General features: G+C 38.4%; 1 protein-coding gene across 4 annotated transcripts in view; it reads right to left on the bottom strand.

Annotated features, from left to right (window-relative positions):
• Nucleotides 1–12,122, bottom strand: part of PRPF18 (pre-mRNA processing factor 18) — a 91,367-nt gene that overhangs the window by 39,205 nt on the left and 40,040 nt on the right. Inside the window, exon 1 of one of the 4 annotated variants that reach the window (XM_058532447.1) lies at nucleotides 5,755–5,932. The exons of the other annotated variants lie outside the window; for them this stretch is intronic. Within the exon in view, the coding sequence (XP_058388430.1) occupies nucleotides 5,755–5,820 (66 nt within the window). The 5' untranslated portion in view covers nucleotides 5,821–5,932. Of the gene's footprint in view, nucleotides 1–5,754; nucleotides 5,933–12,122 lie in introns of those variants that run through there. 4 annotated transcript variants of the gene reach the window in all.

Raw genomic sequence — 12,122 nt, 5'->3', positions numbered from 1 at the left:
GCTCATAGATACAGAGAACAGATTGGTGGTTGCCAAGGGGTGGAAGAAATGGGTGAAAGGGGTCAAAAGGTACGAACTTTCAGTTATAAAATAAATGAGTCAGGGGTATGTAATGTGACCTTGTTAATAATACTGTATTGCACATTCAAAAGTTGCTAAGAGAGTAAATCTTAAAAGTCCTCATCACAAGAGGAAAAAAAAAAAGAGACACAATACTTTTCAAAGTGTCAATGAATCTTCTTAGCTAGGCAATGTATTTTATCATTGATTTCATCCAAAGAACAAAACTACATCAAAATTTACCTTTCACAGGTGAATTCTTTTTATAATTATATACATACATAATTATATATATACACACTATAAAATATATAAAATTATATTAAAATGTATGTAAGAAATAATACCAATCTTACACAAACTCTTTTTGTGTAATAAAGTTAAATATAAATAAATATAAAGAAAATAAAGTTAAACATACCTACTATATGATCTAACCATTCCACTCCTAGGCATTTACTCAAGAGAAATGAAAGCATATGTCCATATTAAAACCTGTACATGAATGCTCATAGCAGCTTTATTGTAACAGCCCCCAAATGGAAACAACCCAAATGCCCTACTGTTTAATGAATAAACAAATTGTGGTATACCCATACAATAATGGAATACTGCTCAGTAACAAAAATAACGAAGTATTGATACCTACAACCACATGAACGAATCTCAGAATTATTACATTGAATGAAAAAAGACAGACAAGACAGACAACACACTGAATGATTCCATTTATATAAAACTCTAGAAAATGCAAACTAATTTAAAGTAACAGAAAGCAGATCAATGGTTGCCTGTGGAGGGCGGGGTGCAGGGAGAGCCAGGAAGGTGGGATTACCATGGGGCAAAAGGAGATGTTGGGGTGAGATGGACATGTTCACTCTTTTCATTGTGGTGACAGTTTCACATGTATATACACACGTCAAAACTCACCAAACTGTACACTTTAAATATGTGTGGCTTACTGTATGTCAATTATACCTCAATAAAGCTGCTTAAAAATTCAATAAAAGACCACAGCAAGAGAATTAGGAGAAACAGAAGGAAGAGGAAAGGGAGGAGGAGGAGAAAAAAGCAATAAAAAAAGAAAAACGGGTAGTAGTAGCAGTAGATTTACATTGCCCGACTTGAAGACTCACCATAATGCCACAGTAATCAAGACAGTGTGGCACTGGGATAAGGATCAACAAACAGATTATGACAGAACACAGTGTCCAGAATGGAGCCACACTTACACAACTATTTCATTTCTGAAGACACCAAAACCATCCAAAGGGAGAAAAAAAATATTTTCAGTAAATGGTGCTGGATCAACCGGATATCCAGACAGAAAGCAGTAAACCATGCCCCTATCTCACATCATACAAAAAAACTTATTCAAAATTTTCAAAAACTCTGCTTTTTATAAAAGATAAAACCATAAAGCTTTTAGAATATAAGAGAATATCTTACTCTCAAGTAAATGCCTAGGAGAGTAATGACTTGATCACATGGCAGGTGTATGTTTAACTTTTTAAGAAACTGCCTGACTGTTTTCAAACTGGTTATACTCTTTCATATTCCCAGACAGGACACAGAAAACAATAACCATTACAAGTTGATAAACTGGGCTTCCTCAATATTGAAAGCTTTTGCTCTTCAAAAGACACTGTTAAGAAAATGAAGAGAAAAGCCACAGTCTAGGAGAAAACATTCACAAAACATTTATCTGACAAAAGACTGGCATCCAGGATATATAAAGAATTCCTTCAAACTTAACGAGAAAAGAACAACCAACTCAATTAAAAAATATGCAAATAATATTAACAGACACTTCACAAAAGATATATAAATGATCAAAAAAAATATGAAAAGTACTTAATATCACTAATTATCAGGAAAATGTAAAATAAAACCGCAATGCGATATCACTACACATCCACCCGAAAGGCTGAAATTAAAAAGACTGACAATACAAATTGTTGACAAGGATGTAGGGCATCTGAACTCTCTTACTTTGCTGGTGGATGCGTAGCATGGTCCAGCCACTATGGGGAAAGGCTGGGTGGCTTTTTATAAAACTAAATATATACGTACTCTATAACCTAGCAATTCCACTCCCCAGCACTTTCCTAAGAGAAATGAAAACATAAGACTTGCATAAGAAAGTTCACAGCAGCTTTAACCTTAATAGCCAAATCCTAGAAACAGCCCAGGTGCCCACAGCAGGAGAATGGGTTAACAAACAGGATATAGTCATATAATGGAATACTATTCAGCAATAAAAGTAATAAACAACTGATACATGTGACAATATGGATAAAACTCAAAACATGATTCTGATTAAACAAAGTGGGACATAAAAGAGTACATAGTATGATTCCATTTATGTGAAGCTCTGGAGCAGGCAAAACTAATCAATGGTGGAAAGAAATCTGAACAGTGGTTGCTTCTGGGGGCGGTAGGGACAGGGACTGACTGGAAGGTAATATTCTGTATCTTGATACAGATGGGATTACACAGGCATATGCATTTGTCAAAATTCACTGACTGGTACACTTAAGATTTGTGTATTTCTTCATATGTAAATTTTTGTATACACACTAAAAGAAGTATAAACAAATGCTGATCTCTGGTTAATGATATACATGCCAAATTGCTTACAGGTAAAGTGTACCAATGTCCTCAACTTAATGTGAAAGGCATAATGATCAGTAAACTGTTTTCATTACCCCATCTGCAGCTGAAAACACGTGTCTATACGGTTCCACAAGACCGCCTCATCTTTGGTCATATCAAGTGGTGTCCCAGCTTTTTACTGTTAATCTGTGATAGCTGAAAGAGTAAATACTTAGCTTATGAATGCCCCTTCATCAAACTGTGGAGAAGCTCCTAAAACAGCCCCTCCCCCATTAAGTTCCTCAAGCAACCTGGTTTCCTATATAAATGAGGCTTTGCATTAAATGAAGATTCACCAATACCTGAGTTCCAAAGCAACTGTCTTCAAGCAATGCAGAGACTACATTTAGGCTACATGGAAGCTATTGTTGGAGATTCTCCAGTTTAACAAAGTGGCACTCACAAGGTTTTTACTGTCCACTATCAGAATAACAATAAAACACTGGGACACCACTTGTACTGACCAAGACGAGGCAGCTCTTCTGGAAGAACAATACAACACAGACAGGAGTTTTCCAGCTACAGATAGGGTAATGAAAACAATTCACTGATCCCTGACCAGCATTTTTTAAAAAAATGAAACAGAAGGGATTAAAATAATAAAACATATAGAATCACATATAGTTAAGGTAAAAATTGTTTCATGGAACTTTTTTCATATATATATCTCAGGGCAAAGTATAAAAGTGTATTTCTTACTGTGGCTGAGGCAGTGAAAAAAGTTTGAAAGTTATTGATGAACACTATGATGCAGAAAGGTAAAGGCTATAAAGGAACTGACTCTATATAAAATTATACAGCTGCAAACCAAGACTGTCCTCCCACAGATACAAAAAGAAAAGATGCCCAGTTACACACATTCTCTCATAGCACGCAAGACACTCACACACCTGATTATACAAATACACACGTTGTAAACCCTGCGCATGAGCCGAGCTTTTCGTGATTTTCCCTCTAAAGCACTTAGATTTCAACATCCTGGCCCTACCTAACATCAACTATGTCTTCCAACATCTAAAATAGTTTTTTCAAATATTCCCAAATCACTCATCAAAATAAAAAGGTCCCGGGCCGGCCCCGTGGCTTAGCGGTTAAGTGCGCATGCTCCACTGCTGGCGGCCCGGGTTCGGATCCCGGGCGCGCACCGACACACCACTTGTCTGGCCATGCTGAGGCCGCGTCCCACATGCAGCAACCAGAAGGATGTGCAACTATGACATACAACTATCTACTTGGGCTTTGGGGGAAAAATAAATAAATAAAATTATTAAAAAAATAAATAAAATAAAATAAAAAGGTCCCTAAAGTAGAGATAAAAATATTAAATTACAAATATGGACAAGCTTTCCTCACTTATCTGCTAAATAACATTCTGCTTAATTAGCTCCCACTTTGCCAATTGTTTTTAAAGTTTCACCGATTATGAAATCTGCCATCCACCAAACAATCTCAACTTACTTGCACTACATCATATACATTAATCAGACATTATATCCAAAGATCTAAGCAGCTGTTCTCAAAATGTGGTCCACAGACCCCTGGGGTCCTTAAGACCCTTTGAGAGGGTCCGTGAGGTTAAAACTTTCTCCAATACTAAGGTATTATTTGCCTGTTTATTCGGTGGGCATTTGCGCTGAGGGGGAAAAGCAATGCTAAGGTCTCCTGAGGACTTAGCAAGAATCAAGGCAGTGAAGTAAAGGGTAGCAGCAGTCACTGCATTCTTCAGTGCTAAGCACTAACAGTAAAGGGGGGACCAGTTTCACTTAACAATCTCCTTGACGAAGTGGTAAGATTATTATTAATTTTATTAAGTCCTGATCCCTGATCACATCTTTTTAATATCCTTTGACGAAACAGGAGGTATACACAAAGCCCTTCTCATATATACCAAAGTAGGATGGCTGTCTGGAGGGAAAGCACTTGTGTGATTAAGCTGCAAACCAAACCAGCTGCTTTTTCATGGAATACCATTTTTACATGAAAGAATACCTGAGAGACAAACTATAATTATTTAGACGGAGGTATTCGGCAGACAACTTCCCAGAAGTGAACAAGGTGAGCCCGCCACTTCAGGGAAACAACTGATAGGCTTTGTTGCCTATGATAAAATTCCAGCTTTCAAGTGAAAATTAAAATTGTGGAGAACTTAGATCTGCCATCACGAGCTTGACGGTTTCCCAATACTTACAGATGTTTCTCATGACATCACTGGTGATAATAAATAATGTGATTTTTTTTAACACTGTGTAACGAAATATATCAACATTTGGAAGATCAGCATAACTCAGTGAACCCATACTTTCCAAATGATCAGTGAATTAATATATAAGTATTTTTAAAACTTCGCAGCTTTAAATTCTAATACAGTAAATATCGGTAAATATATAAACAAAAGCCCTTTGGGACACTCACTTATTTGGAAGAGTGTACAGGGGTCCTGAGACCAACAGCTACGAGAACCGGTGATTTAACTTACTACGCAATACAGTAACGGAGATCAACTTAAGGAAGTTCCTAAATCATGTAATTCTTTCTCTTTTTTCTCCACTGTTTCTCCGAAACAGTTTTAGCCTTCCTCTCAGTGAAGAGCTGACCAACAGACTTTTGTATGTGTTGGGGATGGGGGGTGGGGGTGGGGGGTACGTAATGAAAAACCAGGTTTTACTAGTAGGAAGGAATCAAACTTAAATCCTGAGCCGGCTCTTCCTCCATTTCAGCTGGGCACAAACCCTTGGCAAAACGACCAACGTGAACGACCACAAGAATCGGGGCCCGTCGGAAGAATACCGACGATGGGAGTGGGTATAAGGCGCAGCTGGGGACACTGAGAGGAACTAAGGGGCAGCTGGGGACGGGGGGAATTGCCAAAATCGTGGGTTTTCCTGCAATTCCCCCACTTCCTCCCTCAGGCTCCCGGGCGAGGGGTCAGGGGGTGGATCTAGAGGGGCCGCCCAGGGGTGGTGGCGGGCTCTCGATAAGCCCCTTCCAGCACCCCCCAACTCCGCGACGCCAGCGCCCCACGACCCCAAGGCTCCTCACCACCAGCAGGTTCCTCTCCTCCACCAGCTGCCGCTTCCGGAGGATCTCCGACTTCAGAATGTCCATCTCGATGCCCAGGTTTAAGCTCGAGTCTCCCTCTCCGCCTCCTGGGATCAAGCCTCACCCGACCAGGCGCCGCGAAGCCACTACAAACAAGCCCAAACACCGGAGAACAACCGACAGGCGCCACTTCCGGCGGAAGCTGAGGTGAGCGAGAGGAGAGAAGAGAGCGCTCCAGGGCGCCCGTCCTTGACGAAGCAGTGAGGGGTTGGCGCCCCCTGGCGGCGCCCTCCGCCAGCGCGCCTGCAGTTTCCAATAGAAGAGATAGAAATGAAGTTGGACTACAGCAAGAGTCTTCCGAATTGTGTGCAGGTCGACATGCTGCATTTTTAATAAGTTATTATACCTGTTTGTACCTGCTAGTTCAGGTCCCAAATCCTCCTCGTAGAACACCTCAATTTTGTTAATTAAGGCCAGGTCCTTACAGATACCAGAAGTTCACATCAGTTTCTGAAGTTAACTGCTTGCCAAAATTAATGTACTAGAGTGAGAAAAACCTGAACAATACTACTAGTTCATAAACATAGAGGAAAACGGCAGTGTTCATTGCTAGCCTGTTAAATTCCCTGTAAACTTAAGCAAATACATCCACTTGAGTCATTTTCAGAAGTAAATTGGTCTTTCCTCCCTCAATTCTAGATTGCTTATATATCTTGGTGCTAACTGAACATTTACCCCAAGCTGAGATAATCTTTTTGGTCATGTGTTCAGCAATCAGCATTTTCAGTGACATGACTGGAAATGTAATCAGAAAGTCTTTTTTTTTTCAAGTCGAACCCAAGAAGAAAAATTAAGTTGGGGAGAAAAATTATATCCCAGATTTTAATTTGAAAAAGACCCTAAAAACTGTTTACAATGCATTTATTTTTGGTTCTATGAAGCTTTTTTTTAAATTCTACTTAAGTCGTCACTGAGCAATATTTGACATGTTAGTTTTTCCCACTCAAAAGGAAAGAAATATCATTCGGTTCAGTCAATTGATGATGGGTAAGAGGGTTTATCAAAATAAAAGATGATAAAGAATTGTTCATTTCAATTTAAGAAGTTTTTTTTGTTGTATACATGCACGTGTGTTGGTTATACTTCATCTAAAAGATATCTGACTTTTGCCCGAAATAAATCAACATAGGAAGTTAACTCACTCTGTGACCTAAAATGCTCTGCCAATTTTTAGGGCTTTTGAAAGCTTGAGATATTTTTCAAAGAAAAGGTCGTTGAACTAATAAACATGGTAACATTCTTACATGGATATCTGTTTCCTGAGTCACTTATAATTCAATAGGCAAATAATAATTTATTAGCATTTTCCTGATTTAGGGATTAGAGATTATGACACAAAATCCTGAAGGGTTAACATGGAGGATGCTAACAGTAGTGGAAGTTTACAGAGAGCACAAAGGAACAGCTGGCCAGATGGGAGACAATTAGTGTAAAGCAGAGAAGATACTAGCTACGGTAAACAGGCTCCTTTTAAATTTCAGACTTTCATTGATTTTGATGTTTATGCTAACATGTGCATTAAATCCTGATTAAGGCCTGAGAGGGATGAATACTTGAACAAGCAAACCGATGAGTAAGCTTTTCAACATAGAAAGGAAAAAAAGATGACCGGGGAGTTTATCCTGACTCTAAAGGAGAATGTATTCATTTTTAAAATATGCACCCCATCCCATCACAATAGTTATTTAAAAAGTGAAATATTGGAAACAACCCAAACGTCCCAAATGTTCTAAGTGGGGAAATGGTTAAATATGTTATAGTTCATCCATACAATTGAATAATATGGAACATTAAAAACCATGTTGCAGAAATATTCAATGATATGACAATGCTCGTGATATAATGTTATTTAAAAAATTAGAATAACAAAACTGGAAATATAGCATATAGTCTCTATTTGGTGAGAAAAGCATATAAATCTAGAAAAAGATTAGAGGGAAACATATCAAAACATCAGGTTGTTATCTGTCAATAGTCTGCTGATTCGTCTTTTCTTCTTTATACCATAATTTGGTACAAATTCCATAATTTGGAAAAAATATCTAGATAGCAGTCATTTTCTGTGTTGTTATTGAAGTTCTTTATAAATTTTTCCAGCATAGCTACTTTAGAAATTATGTATGATGAATTTTAAATAATGCCAATAATAGAAAGCAAAAGATTACACACAGAAGAAAATTTTTTTAAATCTTCATAATTATTCAATCAATATTTAAATATCTTCTATGAGCTCTGTACTACATTAGGTTCTGTGGCTTAAACCAAATACAAAACAGTCCGTACCCGTGAACTAGCTTGGGAATCAAGAAATAAATCCTAAAGGTAAATTATGTAAGATAAATATGATTTAATAGCATATATGAAGCTGTAATAAAGTATTCACAGAAATTAAAGACTAGTAATTTTCTAAAAGAAGAAACAGTAAAAATCAATATATGATTGATGAGATTATTCCTCTGTTGGAGTAACTCATACTAAGAGATTATTTGTCATTTCTGGAGACTGGAGGAAATACCAAATTTAAACCTGAGTTTGTTTTGTTGTTGTCCTCTAGGATAGAATGTAACTTTTTTAAAAAAGCTATATAATCTAATACAGTGGCTTTCAATCTTCAGCATGCCTAGGAATAACGTGGAGGACTCTTTGAAACCCAGACTGCTGGTCCCCATCCCCAGCATATCTCCTTCAGGAGGTTTGGGATGGGGCCCAAGAATTTGCTTTTTGAACAACTTCCTAAGTGAGGCAGCTGCAGTGGATCCAGAAAGCACACTTTGAGAACCACTGATCCAATACAGTCATGCCTTGCTTAACAGTGGCGATGTGTTCTGAGAAATGCGTTGTTAGGCAATTTCCTCATTGTGGGAACATCACAGAAGGTACTTACACAAACCTGGAGGGTACAGCCTACTACACACCTCGGCTATATTGTACTAATCTCACGGGACCACCATCGTATATGTGGTCCATCCTTGACCAAAACATTTCATTAGGCAGCACATGACTGTATATTATTCTGGAATCTCTCTGGGGGAACAAAAGTGGGGGAGTCAGAAACTCAGTCTGCATGGAGTCTTGATAAACAGGAGCGGAGGAGGAAGCACGTGTCAGTGCATCTGCAGCACTGTCATGGGCTCCTCTCAGGGTGCTCGCCCACTCACCGTGATGCTTCTGGAAATTTCCTAATGGAAGGGGGCAGGCTCCCTTTGTATCCAGCCACATTCACATGCCTGCTTTGTGTGTTTACACTACAGACAGGGACCTGACCCCATCTGGGCCAATCAGAATCTGTTCCCTAGAAAAGTGACATTGCAATTGAGTAAATCTTTCCAAGATGCAGGAAATATAAAACGCGAATTTGAGAGTAGTGGATAGCCATTTCACTGGCATGCTGGAGCCAGGCCCGTCTATACTGACCTAGAAGAGCTAACTGCTAAATTTTTAAGAATTTTGTGAATCAGCTGTTAAGCATAGCGATTATTCAAAGTTAAATGTTTATTTACAATTAAATACATTATACTATAAACATAGGTAATAAATACACAGAATCTATTACTTACTAATTATATTACTGCATTTTACTATTATTTATGCTCTTGGAGTTAGTTATGACTATTGCATCTTTACGGTGGAAATATTATATAATGGTGTGCGGCTGCACATCTTTTACTGACTCCACACTTGAGGTCATCATATTGGTAGCTTGAAATCAGCCATAGTGGGAGTATTTACACCACAGAAATGGGCAAAGGCTACAAATCGGGACTTGATTTATTGTTTTGTTGACTGTCTAAACTTTAAAAAAGTTTGGGGAAAATGCTAATAATACAGATCAGGGTCTCTCAACCTTGAGCCAGAGAATTCTTTCTGGGAGAAGAGATGTCGCCGACTGTACTCATTGGATGGCGGTAACACTCATCTATAGTTGTGACCACCACAAATGTCTCTGGACATTGCCAAATGTCCCCCAAGGGGCAAAATCTCTCTCCAGTTGAGAACCACTGATACAAATTAAATTTGAAAGTGTCTGTAGCCGTTACATAGTAAAGAGGACAAAGATTTGAGGAGATATTCTTCCAGGACCTGAAAACTATTATCTGATTCAATAAAGAAGTCTCTCACATCATGGACAAACAAGTGAAGTTCCAACCTGCATCCTTGTTGTTTCCCTTTTGTCTTATTCATTAATTTACACAAGCAGCATTCATGTCAGAGCTCGACTCGTTCGTCAGTTGTAACCATAGGTTGGCTAGGGATACAAGAATTCTGCAAAAATCAATTACAGCCTTTGGTGAGAATCAATTGGCCACATGGAATTTACAATAAATAGTATTGTATAGTTTATTATTATTTATAAATGGTATCCTCCGTATCCTTTATATTAGTAAAAATTATATGAATATATGTGCACACTTCTCTTCCTCCAGAGAGCCAGTTTTTAAACATTTACCAGCACAGCACTGGCCGTTATCCACATCTCATGTGGGCTTTGCTAAACCGTTTAGCAAAGAAAGTTGGAATATTAAGAAAGAAGAGTAAAACAGATTTGCAAAAAGAATCATGAATGACAGACAATGGAGAATAATCCCCGAGGCTCTCCGGATTTCCAATTCTCTACTCTGGCTCTTCCCGGAGTCTAGCTTGCATCTCCATACCAAAAAACACCACTGGATCCTTACACCATATTTCTACCTTTTTAAAGTGCTCTTTTTTCACATTTTAATGTTTCTGAATTCAGGATACATCTTACCACCAATGTGTTTGTGGTGAGTGCTATGGGGTTCTGCCTAGACAATTCTTTTCAGGGCCAAGGCACCCATCCCCCATCTGATGGGAATAGGGGACGCACAGCTGCATCCTCCCTGGGCGGAGCTCCAGGCTGCAGGGACCTGCCTCAGCCAAGGCTACAGGCCCTCCCAGGGGGCGCCCACAACCAATGACGGACTGACATAGAGATTCCAAGGCCCAGCTGCATTGCCTCAATTTAGGGCAACTCTAAAGGGTCATTCTAGCTCCAGAGCTCCCCACAGGATCACAGGAGGTCTCAGTATCAACTACAGTGCAGCCCAGCTTCTCCCTCTGCCAAATCCTGCCTTCCTCACTTTCTTACAGATGCATCTCCAAGAGAAGTCTCTAAGAAACCACAAACACTTTGCATGCAAAAAAAAAAGATATGCTTCGGCTGGAAGACATAGGTATTCTGGTTCATGTGTTAGAAAACTATTAAATTGGCATTCTAGTTTTTACATCAGTCATTTTTGTGAATATAGTCAGCAGTTATTCCAGAGCCTGATCCAAGTCTGGTAACACGAGCAAAATTGAATTTAAGGGTGCTAAACGTTGAGAAGCAGAGCTTGGATCCTGGTGGATCTACAAATATCAATGGCCCTGTGAAGCCCAGGCTGAGAGCCCAGCTGACAATCCCCACTGACACCTTTTTTTCTTGACCTTTCACAGGGATCAAGTGAGAGGGAAGCCCATTCACCACATCAGATCTCTTTCCTTCTTTCTTTATATTTCTTGTCTACTGTGGTCTCCCCTTTCATTCTCATTGCCCCAAAGCTTTTATACTGTTTTATTAGTGGAGTATGTGAAATGAATGAAATAAAGAATGAATTCAGGAGAAAAAAATCAAGGTTAGGAATAAGAAAGGAGAAATAACCAAGGATACAAAAGCATTAAAGGAAATGTGAGAACTACTACCTGCAACTCAATGGCAATAAATTTGAAAACCCAAAAGATCTGAAGGATTTCCTAACAAAAATTTAAGCTACCAAAATTGTTCAACGAAAAGTAGAAAGCTGAAATAAGCAATTACAGCAGGGAGAAAGAAGAGGTGATTGTAGGTCCCCATTCTAAAAGGCACCAAATCCACATGTTTTCACTGCTGAGATTCATGTAATCTTTGAAGAAGAGATAACTCAAACTTTCTGGCCTCAGAACCCCTTTCTATTCTTAAAAATTCTTGAGGATCTCAGAAAGGCTATGTTTATGTGGATTATAACTATCAATATTTGCCACACTATAAATTAAAACAGGAAAAAATGTTAAATTATTAATTCATTTTAAAATAACAATATCAAATGTATTATATATTAACATATATTTTTGTGAAAATGATATTATCAAAAAATTTAGAGAAGAGTGGCATTCTTTTACACTATTTCAAACCTCTTTAATGTCTAAGTAAAAGAAATCCAGATTTTCATACCTGCTTTTGCATTCAATCTGTTGTAATATGTTATTTTGTTTGAAGCATGTGAAGAAAATTTAGCCTCACACCAATACGTATTTGGAAAAGAGAAGAGTAT

Source organism: Diceros bicornis, chromosome 36 (genome assembly GCF_020826845.1).
Source record: "Diceros bicornis minor isolate mBicDic1 chromosome 36, mDicBic1.mat.cur, whole genome shotgun sequence".
NCBI classification, from domain to species: Eukaryota; Metazoa; Chordata; class Mammalia; order Perissodactyla; family Rhinocerotidae; genus Diceros; species Diceros bicornis.
The sequence above is the reverse complement of the archived record's forward strand: the minus strand, read 5'-3'. Positions and strand labels throughout refer to the sequence as shown.